Source organism: Prionailurus bengalensis, chromosome X, assembly GCF_016509475.1.
Source record: "Prionailurus bengalensis isolate Pbe53 chromosome X, Fcat_Pben_1.1_paternal_pri, whole genome shotgun sequence".
NCBI classification, from domain to species: domain Eukaryota; kingdom Metazoa; phylum Chordata; class Mammalia; order Carnivora; family Felidae; genus Prionailurus; species Prionailurus bengalensis.
The window spans coordinates 12,455,952-12,470,681 of record NC_057361.1 but is presented as its reverse complement, the minus strand read 5'-3'; the positions used below and the strand labels follow the sequence as shown (position 1 = coordinate 12,470,681).

The 14,730-nt window shown below is 40.3% G+C and overlaps 1 protein-coding gene across 8 annotated transcripts in view; it reads left to right on the top strand.

Moving 5' to 3' along the window:
- Positions 1 to 231: 231 nt before the first annotated feature.
- AP1S2 (adaptor related protein complex 1 subunit sigma 2) overlaps positions 232 to 14,730 on the top strand; it is a 28,284-nt gene continuing 13,785 nt past the window's right edge. For 2 of the 8 annotated variants that reach the window (XR_006295667.1, XR_006295668.1), the window contains exons 1-4: positions 243 to 426; positions 2,589 to 2,767; positions 9,962 to 10,070; positions 10,688 to 10,825. Coding sequence is in view for 6 of the 8 variants with exons in the window: in XM_043570191.1 (XP_043426126.1) it covers positions 2,589 to 2,767; positions 9,962 to 10,070; positions 10,688 to 10,825 (426 nt within the window). In the remaining 2 variants the exon portion in view is untranslated. Of the gene's footprint in view, positions 427 to 2,588; positions 2,768 to 9,961; positions 10,071 to 10,687; positions 10,826 to 14,730 lie in introns of all 8 variants that reach the window. The other 6 variants (XM_043570190.1, XM_043570192.1, XM_043570191.1 and 3 more) reach the window with 5 other exon arrangements.

Genomic DNA, 14,730 nt, shown 5'->3' with positions numbered 1-14,730 from the left:
CGCGCAGGAGCGCGCAGGCGCACAGGCCTTGGCAAAAGCCGCTTCCGGGTCACGTGGCCTAACTTCCGGCCGGGACCACGCCTCTCGGTAGAGACGCGGCCAATCGGCCTTCTTGGAGTGCGGTCACCTGCGCTGCCTCCGGTGCCGTTGGCAACGGTCGAGCTGCTTCCCGCGCGTCGCCCAGCCCGCCCCTCCGCTCGCCGCAACCCCGGCTCCTCCCTCGTCCGGCCCACAGGGCGGGGTCTGTCGGCTCGCCCTCCCCTCGCCGCCTAAGCCTTCCCTCTGCCAACTGGGTCTCCTCCCCGCGGCAACACGGCTTCTCTTCCTCAGCTCGGCGACAGGGGCTTCCCCTCAGCCGCCGCCGCCGCCGCCCCCGTCGCAGCCGCCGCCGGCCGAGCCACGCCGTGCCCGCGGCCCGCGGCCGCCGTAAGTCCCGGGGAGCGAGCGGGGGCGTCGGGGACGGGGAGGCGAGAGGGAGGATTGGGCGCGCCCTCCGCCGCCCCGCGCGCGCCCCGACGACCCCACCCCGTGTCTGGCCGCTGGCCCCCCAGTGGGGCGCCGCGGCCGGCAACTCACTTCTCTCCGCGTCCGCGCCCGTCTCCACTCCTCGCCGCGCCCCGAGGATGCGGAGCCCCCGCGGCACCTGTGGTTCGGGAATCACCTCAAGTTTTGCGGGGCATTTTCGGGAGGGGCTCGCGGCCCGGGGCGGCCGAGGACCCTTGGCGCCCCCTGCGCGGCGGCGAATGCCATTGTCTGCCCCGCTCCTAGCCCGTCACCTCGCTCGGGCTCGGTCAGTGATGGAGTGCGGCCCCGTGGGGCGGCGGGGAGGCGTCGGAGACGGCCGGACGGAGGAACGCTGGCCCTGAGCCCGCTCCGCGGCCGAGCCTATTGTTTTTAATACCAATCTCGAGGAACTGGGGTGGCCTGTGATTTGCGGCAAAATCAAAGCATTAGTTTTTAACTCGAGGGAAGGAATACTTGTGCTTCGCAACCGGGTATCGTCCCATGTTAGCACATAATTATTTTAAAGAGTGAATTATTTATTCGCCCTATGAAGTGGTAGGGAGGGGATACAGACAGCCTTGAGCTCGTACTCTTTTTCCAAAGCAAACCCCCACCCTTCCAGGTCATCAGGGTCCGGGAATAGGGGTCTGTTATTCTCAAAGTTCTGGTAACGGGTCTGCGTTAAACCCGTTGTCCAGTTGATGCTTTACTTGCTGTCCCCCTTCGAATGCCGCTATCTTAACAGGACTCGTATGGGGGGCACTTTGATAACAAGAACGTCGTTCGTTTATTTTGTGCCAGGGAAGGTTTGAAGTGAGGTGTAATAAGCCGATTTTATTTAACTTAAATATAGAGTATTAAAGTTAAATTGCCACCTCATAAATTGCTAAATATCTTTCTTGTTGATGCCCGTTTGGATTAGTACGAAAAGCGTCACTAATTTCTTAGGGAAATTTAGAGCCCGGTTTATTCTAAATTGGTTGTGTAAATTTCCCCACTCCATATTCAAATTTAAGATGGTGTGGTGCATATTAAGAATCAGGCTGGAATCTTGTAGTAACGCTGTTAAAGGAACTTAAAATAGTTCACAAGGGGGGAAAAAAAACCCTGTCTGAATTCTACCTTTAAATTACTTTTGTAGAAACCATGCCTACCTGTTTGCAGTTGAAAAGACCAGTTGAATTACAAGAAGCTTTCCTTGAAAATTAAACATCTAAACAAATCAACAGATTTGAGATTCCAAATACACATATACAAAATAGTTTAAGTAAAATACACCAGAATTCAGCATCCACTCCATCTGTAGATGCCTTTTTTAATTGTTTCAAATGAAGTATTTCGTGTAATGTCTCTGCATGTGTGTACCTCTTATTTTGTCTTTTAGAGGTTTATATTCTCTGTCATATTATTACATTAGCCCACTTTATTGTGTGCATATTTATGCTGGAATTTTTAAAAAGTGAAGATGAGAAGAGATACTTAAAAATCAGGCTTTTATTAGGAAAAATGTGCCTTTGTGGGGTTTTCTCTGGGTTAATATTTGAGATCTTTTGTTTTGCTTAAGATATGTAAGCATAAACTGAAGAGGGCATCCTAAGTGATAGCAGTCTGTCCACAAGTAATTCAGCCTGGAACTGGAACAGCCTCACGGTGAAAAACAGTAGTAGATCTGCTGTTTCTTTCAAATGTATCTGAACCAGTTGGTGTCAATAGTTCTCTTTTGAAGCATACAGAGAATGTGAAATGTATAGCCCTGGCAGACAGTAGTTTCTGAAATTGCAAGAATTATCTTTCTTCTTCCTCAAAATTTTCACTCTGGCTTCTTACCTGTCCCCCCTCCCCCCCACCCCCCACACTATTCTCTAAACTTAGGTGGAAAGGGATGGGGTGGGAAGATTTACATCTGGTCAGAAGATCTTTCTACAAGAATTTCTTGCTATTTTAACCGGCGTAGAAATACTGATGGTTGCTAATCATTTGTCAGTCAAAGGCCCTGCCCCCAAAGCTTCTCTGTGAAACATGTCCTCTTAATCTCTACTGAATCAAAGTGTTGCATGTAATCTTGGTTCTATTTATCTTAACAGATGCAGTTTATGTTGCTTTTTAGTCGTCAGGGAAAGCTTCGACTGCAGAAATGGTATGTCCCACTGTCAGACAAAGAAAAGAAAAAGATCACAAGAGAACTTGTTCAAACCGTTTTAGCACGGAAACCGAAAATGTGCAGCTTTCTTGAGTGGCGAGATCTGAAGATTGTTTACAAAAGGTATAATTTTTATTTCTCAGAAAGATGAAATAGTAGAATCAAATATTTGGTCACTTATAATGTGGTAATGGCAGACTTTTAAGAAATGACATTTATAAATAATGAATAATGATTTAGATGAAAAAGGTTTAAGTCAAAGCTTTGTATTTTTAAAATAACTGCTATTTTGCTTGATTACCCAGGCAAAAAGATAAAATCAGGAAAGTCGATTGAAAACTAATTATGTAAATAAAGGCATAAATGATTATTACTATTTAATCTTTTTAGAAAAATGCAATGAATTTATGTCTTTGCAGGTGAAAATGGGGCCGTATTTTAAATGGTGTGAGTAATTCTCTGAATTTAAACAAGCCTTTTCCCTCCACCCCCTTCTTGAAAATCTATACAGTAATGACTGATACTTGACATGCCTTTTTTCGGACTTTTACAATCTTATGAACACAACACCTTGGATGGATAGACCATTTCAGTCATATAGATGTTTTGAAACTATGTATATACAATATCTCTTTACTAGTGTTAACTGATTTGAAGTATACTTGTGGTGGAGGTGTAATTAGATCTGATAATTTTGGGAAGAATAGATTTTTAAATTTTTGGTGTTGCAAAATGTCGCACACATTTGCTTGAACGCTAAGCTTTTATTTTTTATTTTTTTAAAGTTTATTTATTTTTTAGAGAGAGAGCGATTGAGCGTGAGCAGGGGAGGGGCAGAGAGAGGCGGGGGACAGAGGATCCAAAACAGGATCTGCGGTGACAGCAGAGAGCCTGATGCAAGGCTCAAACTCACAAACCTCGAGATCATGACCTGAGCCGAAGTCGGATGCTTAACCGACTGAGCCACCCGAGGGCCCCTGAACGCTAAGCTTTTAAAAAAAATGTACGTCTTGGGGCGCCTGGGTGGCTCAGTCGGTTAAGCATCCGACTTCAGCTCAGGTCATGATCTCACAGTTCGTGAGTTCAAGCCCCACATCGGGCTCTGTGCTGACAGCTCAGAGCCTGGAGCCTGTTTCGGATTCTGTGTCTCCCTCTCTCTCTGCTCCTCCCCCGCTCATGCTCTGTCTCTGTCCTTCAAAAATAAAATTTAAAAAAACCATAAAAAAATGTACATCTTTATTAATATCTGAAAGTCTTTCAATACCTTAAAATACATTTCTCAAGATTGGGCTAATCAGGTTAAAAGAAATATAATTACTTTGCTCTCCATTTCCCTTCCCTTACAAATAATTTACTGTATTTAAGATGAGTGTTTCTGCATGTCAGAAATTGTCTTCTGTAGGGAAGTGCAGAGAACTAACAGGTATGGGCTGCAAGGAGAGTTGAAGAGAAGTCTGGGTTTTATCTCCATTTCCTTTATTCCACTCTAGGTATGGATGCGGTTTTTTTGGTGGGGGAGATGGCAGAGGAAGTAATGGAGATTATAGGACATCGAGAATATTTTAAATACCATAAACTCCTCTTTCCAGTAGAATAAATTTAGTCATCTTTGGGCGATTTTGTATCCAGTGTTTGTTTTAGTACTTATTGAGAAAAATCATAGCATTTTAGAGCTGAGAGAGGTCTTAGAATAATCTAGTCAAGTGATTGTTTTAAAAAGCTTGTTGCCCCCAAGGTTAGAACCCTAAGTGAAACAAGTGGAAGTGGAGGTGCTCTCATGAAATCAGGACTGGGATCTTATACCCCTGCTCACTTGGCCTGTACCCTCTGCATAGGAGAAGTGGTTTTTTGTTTGTTTGTTTGTTTTAAATAAAACGCTACTTTGTTTTTAATGTTTATTTTTCACACACACACACACACACACACACACACACACACACACACACACACAGTGTGAGCAGGGGAGGGGCAGAGAGGGGTGGGAACACAGAATCCAAAGCAGGCTCCAGGCTCTGAGCTGTCAGCACAGAGCCCGACGCGGGGCTCGAACCCATGAACCGTGAGATCATGACCTGAGCCGAAGTAGGATGTTTAACCAACTGAGCCACCCAGGTGCCCCTAAAATGGCTACTGTTGATTAAACTTCAGTTTTAGAAAAGAAGAATTTGGGAGACCTTACTTGTTCAAGGTCACGTTCTAGTTAGTGACTGACATGGAGACTAGAACTGAAATATTAAGCCTGGAGGCAAAGGTTTTAAATGGGGATGAGAAAAGAACACATATGTATTTCTTAAAAGATCCTTGTAATAGGAGAATGGGTAAGGGGAGCACCGGGACTGGCACCTGAGGGGTCTCTTAAGGAGACCGCATTATAATGAGGCCCTGAAGGAAGACTGCTGCTGTGTGCACAGCAGGTGGAGAGAGAGAGAGCTGTTACTATGAGGTAAGTTTTAGAAGACTTGGTGGCTGCTAAAAGGGGGGAGGGCAGTGATTCCACATTTCTGGTTCAGCTGACGGGTAAATAGGAGGTAGCAGACATGTTGACTTTGCGATGCCTGTATGACTTCCATTTGAAGATGCCTAGTTTTCTCGGGGTGGGTGTGGAAGTCAGGGGGGAAACGAGGCATAAAGTGTTAGATCACCAGCATTCAAAGGGCAAGCAAAGGGTGTATTGTATAGGGTCAGTAACGTCAGGGAAAGGGAGAGAGTTTTGCAAATTAAGTCACCATTGCCAAAATTGCAAAAACAGTTTAAATGAAGAAAAGAATCTTTTAGGTTTTACAATGAGAGTTCATAAAATGCCATCTGTGGGAACATTTTCAGTGAAATAGTAGGAACAGGAATCTCGAAGAAATGGAGCAAAGTGTGAAGAAGAGGTGGAGACTTTTAAACACCAAGTGTAGACTATTTGGGGAGCTTTGCTCCGAAGATACGAAGAGGTGGTAACCACCCATAGATGCAGGAGTCGGAAACAGGGTTTTTAAAAAGGTGCGAGTGACTTAAGCTTATTTCTAGATAGGGAAAGGAGTCCCCCGTGTGGAGGAGGAAAATACCAGCAAGGGAATCAATCCCAGGAATCGAGATTCCTGCAGCAGAAGGCAATGGCCTGTTAAACAGAGGGAAAGAAAGCACTCGTTGGTATTCCCGCACACAGGATTCAGCCCACCCACGTAGGGCCGCCACTTTTTCTTATGAAGGGCTATAAAGGGTAATCTAACCTGACTCTGATACTTGTATCAAGCGGCTATAAACAAAAGGTGCACTTAAAAAACAGCTTTATTGAAATAAAATTCACCTACAGAAGTTAGAATCTTAAGTCAATTTTTCGATACATCTGCCCCATTTCATACTGAAAACCTCATGTTTTATATTTAAGGACATATTCTTTGTAAGGACATATTCATAGAAACAGGTGATTTTTTCCCCCTTAGTCCAGCTGGAAGAGAAGACCTTTTTAAGCAAAAGAGCTATCACTTCTGAGAGATTGTGAACCAGGACTCTGGCTGTTCCTGTCAGTAAGTGGTCTTTAGGTCCTCCTTCCCCCCTTTGTCTCAGCCACATTCTTCTTGCTGAGTATTTCACTTAAACAGTTCCCCCTCTTGGGGAGCAGGTGGGGGGGGGGGTTGATAGGGATAATATAGCTGAAAATACAGACAAAATCAAGGGACTTGAGTTCTGCTTGGTTCGCACCCTTAGCTAGTTTTGTAACTTTAAACAAGTCATTTTTCCTTTTTTCCTCATGTCTGAAATAAATGCTCTTGAAGATCCCTTAAAGGCTGAAGAGTGTATTTTATCCAGCATGCTATGGAAGAGGCACTAGATTAAAGTTTTACAATGAGTTTAAAAATACATAGGTCCAAATTACTAGTTTGAGAATTTGCCAGAATACCTTATTTTCTTTACTAACAAAATAATTTTTAATGACATACCGGTGGGATTGAGAACAGTTTCGTTACATTCACCCATAGTCAGCTGACACTTAGCTGACTGCAGAGAAGTCATGTGTTTTGAGTATAAGAATAGGCACTTTCAGATGTTCTCTGAGTGCCAGTAATTAGAGTAAGCCTTAATCCACTGTGCTAAAAATAACCAAACATGCCTTTCTTCTTACTAGTCTATTATTAATTTTACTTCAGATTTAGACTTACAAATATGTACTAAGAAAACAAAATGAGCTCATAATTGAATTTTTTAAAAAGCATTTGGCTCAAAAATAGGGTTCTCTTGGTAATCTTTTACTAAATCAGTGTAACACCATTTACTTCACTGCCTCTTCAAACCTCTTAAAATACTGCCTATTCAGTTTTAATTTTTGCCAGGTGCAGGATTACTCTATTTAATACAGTTCCTGGTTATTGTTTTTAATATAAAACTTGGGCTTTGGAGTCAAATTGCTGTTCCTAGGGAGGTTACTCAATTAAGCCTGGGTCTCCTGTAAATGCAAGTAATAATGGTATCTTTCTAGAAGAGTTGTGAGGATTCAAATAGTAAAATATGCAAAAGCCTCAGCTAATATTTAGTGTCTCATTCAGAGCGAGGACTCAGTGAATCTTACCTGTCACTATTCTGTTTCTTCAGTAAGCTTTCTGTAAAGTGGTGTCTTAGAATCCTGATAACTAGCTGTTCACTTACAGCAAAGAATTTGTTTACTTTGATGGCTCTTTGTCCATTCTACATTTAGGTAGAATTGCAGGATTTTTAAAATACTATCAGCTGATGCTTAGACACATCAGTCCTGGTGGTATTTAAAACAGTTCTTTAATTTTAAGTTTATTTATTTATTTTGAGAGAGAGAGCAAAAGAGAGAATATCCCAAGCTGTAGCACAGAGCCTGATGCAGGGCTAGAACTCAAGAACTGTGAGATCATGACCTGAGCCAAAACCAAGAGTTGGACACTTAACTGACTGAGCCACCCAGGAGCCCCCAGTCCTTGTGATAGTTAAGTTAATATTTCCAAGTGATTCTACAGTTGAAGACCGATGACTAGTATTTCAGTGCTGTTTATTTGTAATAAGGCAGCACTGGCAGTACTGTGGATGAGGAGCAAGGACCATGGGGCAAGCATTCGATTACTTAACAGTAGCATTGTCGAAATGCTGACATTAAGACTAAAAGGAATTTTACTATTAGTAACTGACTTAGTAAATTCTTTCTAATGGGATTATTGAAATAGCACCCTGTTCATGTGCGCTGTTCATGGCTGGTTTTTTTTTTATCTACCATTTTAATGCCAGTTCCTTTAATTTTTAGTTTTCTTAATTCAGGGACTTGGAACGTATCACTTGTATCAATTTCCCCAAATTCAAAACTATTTGGTGAGCATGGGTTAGGGAGGGTGGAGAATTGGAACATCCCATTGCCTGTTAAACAGATAAAACCATAGGGTAGGAAAGAGAGGAAACATTTTGTTAAAGTTGGAGGTGGTGCCCTGTTATGTCCTTCATGCTAATAAATGAACACATTGGAAAGCCCCCTCTCTAAGACTGCAACAGACTCTCCTACCATTTTAAATAACTTACTGAATGTGTGAGTCTGGTAGAATGGACACGGCAGAAAAGTCAAGCTGTGGATGACAAGGGAGTCCCTAAGGTGGAGTGGGAGAAGGCCTGGAGTTGATGTCCGAAGATTACATTTCTTGTCCCAGAGCAACCACTTGGCAGACCCTGTACTCTTGGGGCCTCAGTTTTTTTGTCCTCTACCCCCCACCCCCCAGTCAAGGATGATGGTGCTTGCTGTTGGAAAGATCAAATAATTGATCTTTACTTAATCAGTTGATAATATTAAAATTAATAGGATTCTGTAAATACTAGTTACTCTCATACTGAAGAGCAGAAATTCATTGGGTTCCAAAACAGATTATGTATTTGCATATATTATTTTCCATCAATGCTATGAGCAGTAGTTGCTCATCGTGTTTCCCAAAAATCCCTTAAATGCTCCTCAGTGAAAATTACAATCTAAACTGAGACTTGTTAAGAATGTCATAGGTGTTTTGTTTTTTGTTTGTTTCAAAAGCCTTTAATACACAAACCATTTGAAAGTGTTCTTTTAATCCTCCTCAAAGGACTTGGTCATTGTTTGCTATGCCTCAAGGTTGTCTTAAGTTTTGGCTTCCTTGAGTCAAGTATAGTCTAGTCCCATGTGCTACAATCCTAATTTGGAAGAGAATATTTACTTTTCCAATCTTATTCTTCATGAAGGGTAAATAACCAAAACTTTCATTTAACAGGTAGAACTTGGAAAATTTGAGGACAGGTTTCAGTTTTCCCCTGTTCCCTTTCTCTAACTTCTGTAAAAACAGAGCTGTTCTTTTCTTGGAGTTTATTCCACAGATCTAGAAACCTCCTTTTAAAAAACAATTTTAGGGGCACCTGGGTGGCGCAGTTGGTTAAGCGTCCGACTTCAGCCAGGTCACGATCTCGCGGTCCGTGAGTTCGAGCCCCACGTCAGGCTCTGGGCTGATGGCTTGGAGCCTGGAGCCTGTTTCCGATTCTGTGTCTCCCTCTCTCTCTGCCCCTCCCCCGTTCATGCTCTGTCTCCCTCTGTCCCAAAAATAAATAAAAAAAACGTGGAAAAAAAAACTTAAAAAAAAAAAACTTAAAAAACAATTTTATGCTATTAGAAGTCAAGATAGTAGTTACCCTTTGGGGTGGCAGGTGGTGAACTGGAGAGGCTAGGGGAGGGGATTCAGGAGTTCGATAATCTGTTTCTTGATCAGGGTGCTGATACACAGGTGGGTTCTCTTTGAAAACTCCTTAAGCTGTACATACATGATTTGTGTTCTCTTTGTGCATATTGACGCTCCAGTAAAACATTTTGGGACGTTGGCTTCACATTGACAATATCTTCAATAAGTCCTTTAGTCGGAAAGTTTATCTTCTTCCCTGTTTACTTGTAGTTTGCATTAATCACAGTGCATTTTGTTTTAGTTAAGTAAACACAAGCTCGTATTTCATACAATTGAGGGCCGTTGTATTTCATTCAATGTGTTTTGTAACTGGGTCCAGCTATGTTTTAGAATATTATATGTATTTCTATGAATATTCTTAGAAAGGAGCCTGAAAGGAAGAAGAGCAGAATAAGTTTCTCTTTCTAGATGGTGTGATTTGAGTGATTTTTTTTTTTCTTGCCTGTACCTTTCAAACTTTCTCTATATGCATTCATTACTTTTGTACTCCGGGAGGAAAATAATCTACACTGTTGTAAAAGGGAAAATGAATTGTTTAAGTATGGGGTCTTTCACAATAGGATATGAAAATATATTTAGAAAACATGATTATAGAGTAAAGTTTTTTCCACATTTGCTTTTGTTACAGATATGCTAGTCTGTATTTTTGCTGTGCTATCGAGGATCAGGACAATGAGCTAATTACCCTGGAAATAATTCATCGTTATGTGGAATTACTTGACAAGTATTTTGGCAGTGTGAGTAGTATTTTGTTTTAGAAAATTGAATGCCATAGTATCTTTTTTTAATCTTTTCTGTAACAAGTTTATTATTTGATTGTCTTGGGGATTCTGACTCTTTGAAAGTAACTGCAGGAGAGGGAAGGGCTGACTCTGACTCTTGCCAGCGTGCACAGCCACTTAACTGCCGCAGTGCTTGACCCCGCTGCCTCATTTAATGACGGTCGTGAGAATAAGGTTTAAAATAGTGAAACAGAAAGGAGTTCAACTGCAGAGATTAACATTCTGGAAGTGCTTAATATAGAATTTAGATTTGGTAAGCAGTTACGATCACATTATCCGGGAAATACGTATTTAAAAAGATCAGTTTTTGTGACTAGAAAATTATTAAGTTGCCCATGTTGGGAGCTTCCAGAATCAGGTCTTTCTTACTTAGCTTGTAGGCGTTGTGTTTCCAAGTACTTGAGATTTGAGAAATATGCTGACTAAATTGATGATGCTTAGTTAGCAAGATTGCCATTTTTAGAAAGAATTAAGATGGATTTGCTCTGATCAGATTTTATTCACTACCTGATAGTGGGTAAGTACCTTTTGCTTTTTTTCAGTTTTATACCATTGTTTTCCTTGCTTTTCAGGTGTGTGAACTTGATATCATCTTTAATTTTGAGAAGGCTTATTTTATTTTGGATGAGTTTCTTTTGGGAGGGGAAGTTCAGGAAACATCCAAGAAAAATGTCCTTAAAGCAATTGAGCAGGCTGATCTACTGCAGGAGGTAAGCTAATCAGAGTTCTCTTCGCTGGGCAGTAGCATGTTTTGCTCTTGCCAGGGAAGTCTCAGTTGTGCTCCCTCATTCGTAGACTCTCAGAAATTACTCTGAAGCATGCTTGGCATGTAGTGTCCATGTACAGTTTCTTGATGGGAATATGTGTCCATCTCATCAACTCAGTTATCTGTGGATGGATTGTTTACTTTGGAGATGGTCTGTCATAATGATGGCCCATTTTTGGACCCTAAAACACGAGAGTCTGAACCTTTAGAGGACAGACTAAGAAGGGAAAAGATTCATCAAGATAACAGGAATTTGAGAACACTCCATCCGTTGTTGTGAATTACTTACTTACGGTAACCCCTGTTCTCCATCAGTTGACTGTGAGACTGTGGCGTTTTCATCCCAGATTGGTTCATATTTTCACCTCATGTCCATTAAGTGCAAATGTAGCCAAGCAAATGACAGTGTTATAATTACACTTTTTGTAGACGTCTGTAGTTTTATGTTAGCAAGACTAACTAAAAGGTAGTTGGCCTTCTCTTGGCTCTTTTTAAATAACAAACCGTGTTCTGTCAAATGACTGTGTTCTTATTTTGCCTTGATATCTATCACGAGAGCCATTTATAAACCATCTTCCCTTTCCAGTTTCCATAGTTGTCCTGGGTTAACTGTGTATTTGTTGTTTCTGGACCTTCAATTTCCGAAGTTTAAAGTTTCACAGATAGGGCCACCTTTTTCAAAAAACTTAAGGATACCTTAATTCAGATACCAAGTTGAATTATGCTTTAGCAGTAATTGTGGTTTTAATCAAATAGAAAGGAGTAGTGAATATAAAAAATGTATGTTTTCATTAAGATAATTGCCTTTTTTACTATGAAAGAAGGCTTTAAATCCAGTTTTTTAGCATTTCTGCTACAACAGAAATGTGAACTAAGAAGAGTAAATCTCTTTCTGTCCATTATAATTTCTAGTGGGCCCCTGTGGGAGGAAGGGCCTCAATAATGGCTCTGCATCAGTCACTGACTGGGTCAGTTGTGAGGATTGCTCAAAGTTGGGACGATATCATCCAGAACATACACCTGTTAAACATGAGACAACACATTGTGCGTGTAATGATCTCGAGGTACCAAAACAGTGGTTAAGATGCCTGCACCAGTGGAATCTTTGGTTGGCAGCCCTGATGCCATCCGCTGTCAGTAGTGAAAGGGGCACGGCGCCTTTCCTGAGTACGTACAGCTCGCCGCGGTGCTTTATTCATTGATTGCAGACATGTCACTGGGGAGATTCTTTTTTAACTTCTGATATTCTGACCGCAAGCTCATATGTGGTTTTAAAGTTAGCACCTCCTTATTTTGCTGTTTACTAATCAGACTTTTCTAAAAATTCGGTTAAAAGCAGAATCAGGAACTATGAATTTTTCATATTTGTCTCTTCCCTTGTTCACTTTTATATTTTGTTATTATGGAGCTATATTATGTCAGATCCTGGTATTTCCTCCAGGTTCTTCATCATTTCTTGATTAATTCCACCTGCCTTAAAACATTTTAAAGTTCTTGAAGTTCACCTTTTAATATATTTTTTTCTGGAGAGTAGTGTTTAGGGTACTGATCTCTCCTGTGTCTGGACTGTTGTTTAAACTACTGGGAACTTGCTATTGACTTTGTAAATACGGCAAATGTACTAAGTTTACTTTATAGCATGTGTTGAGTATTTGATGTATCGGGGATAAAAACGTTAGTACAAGTCCATATTTATTTGTGTGTGTGTGTGTGTGTGTGTGTGTGTGTGTGTGTGTATCTCCCCTATTAAAGTATTTTAATAGTAAATAATACCTCCCTTTTTGAAGCAGTATTTTTTTTATCTTTAGTAGAAAGGAGTAGAGAGAAGCATGGGATGTCTGTGGTTCCATGTAAGATTTTCCTTACCCTGTCTCACCCTAGTTTAAAAAAATTTTTTTTGACTGCTATTAATTACAGTTTCTTACCTTTAGAAGAGAACTTTTGCCCAGTTTCTTATCTGTGACCTTAACGTCATTTTGTACATAAACCAAAGTGATAGTACATTAAGACAGTTTCTATTTGGTGTCTGAATAAACCATTCAGTTCTTGAGGAGGCAGAATGTGGCTAGTCTGTTCTGAATTTAGAGTGAGTTATAATACATTGCAGATTAAGGCTTTTATGAAGCCAAGCTAAAGTCTCTTTGTGGCAGTAAGGCTTCAGATGATTCTGTTCAGGTTAACCTGTTACTCATTTAGCTTATTTGCCAACATACTGTCACAAATCCAGGGATGACAAGATGATTGTTTCCTAAAATAGATTCATTTATATGTTGATACATGATACATGTTTACATCGCTAGGAGAGTATTTGAATATTATGTTCATAAAATAGACAGTGGAATAAGATGAGAAAAAGCATTTCACAGACTGCTAAGTTTCTAAAATTTCTAAATTTGCTAAAAATTTCCCTTTTACCCAATTTATATAAACATGTTTTGGTTTGTTTAGGTAGTCCTTTAACAGGCAAACAGGGCAGACCATCAGGTGATAAAGTAGGTTTTCTCTTAGCATATTACATATAGTCAGTCATGAGATCAGGTCTGGACACTAGGACAACAAAAAAGAACTATGAAATAAAAAAAAAAAAAAAGAACTATGATGAGAGCTAATGCTTACTGAGTATGTATTTGTGAAGCATCCTGTGCTAATCGTCAACATGCCCTGAGAAAGATCATGAGTACCTTTTTAACAGATGACGAAGGAGAGGCTCAGTGAGGTTCCAGCAACTGGTCCTAGCATTCCAAACCCAGATCTGCTAGACTTCAGAGCTGTGTGAAATCTTAACCACTGAGCTCTGTCCATCTCTCTCCCTTCCCCCGTCACCCTCCCCACGCCCCCCTTTGTGTATTGTCTTGGTATGTGTATTTTAAACCTTCTGTTTTAGGTACCAACTTCTGTGTTTTTCAGGAATAAAGAGATTAATCATTCTGGAGGTTTTTCTGTATGGAACAGAATAGATTTTCTAAGATACCATTTTTTACCTTTTATACTGAAGATTTTCATTGTCCACATTATCAGTAGTTGGTATTTTTCAGTTGGATGCATAAATAATAATTGTTTAAATCGTTTCTTCTCGGATTTATCTAAACTCCTGGATTTATAGTAGCTCTTTTGGTCTTAAAATTTGGGATATAGTATTCATTTAGCCTATGTCATGAAATGATTTTGCTTCCAACATTGTAAATATGGCTGTAAAGACACTCATCTAAATGCAAGTTTAAATTTGTGGAGGGCCTAATTAATTACTTTTCTATGTATTGTGACTTTTCTATTTGGTGTCAGGTCTTTTACTTGAATTGACTATTTCTAGACACCAAAGATGCCTTTAAATTTATAATGCAAATATTTGTTGGCTTGATGTTACATGGGAAATCGCAAAATAATTTTGATTTTAGACCTTTTAAAATCTGTGAAATATACATTTCTATCCTTAAGAATGTTTTTCTTCAGAAAAATTTCTCTTTTACCTGATTTGTATATATGTCACATAGTTTGTTCAGGTAGTCCTTCGTTTTATAGACCAACAGGACAGACAGTCAGTGGATACGGTAGCTGTTCTATTAGCATATTATAATCAGTAATGAGAACATAACATCAATGGGTATTTGAATAATTGCTACAATATCAGACACTGTGATCAAATAATAAAGATCTTTTTTATTTTACTTAATTACTTGGTAAATAGTGGTTAAGTTTTGACATTTCTAGACTGAACTGTATGTGTATTCCTTTTGGTATTTGGTTCTGTGAATACATAGATTTGGGGGTAAAGCCCAGAAAAATTGGTCTAATATCCAATTTTTAATGTCTGTTGGAATTTAACACGTTTTCTTAACATGCCACTGGTAC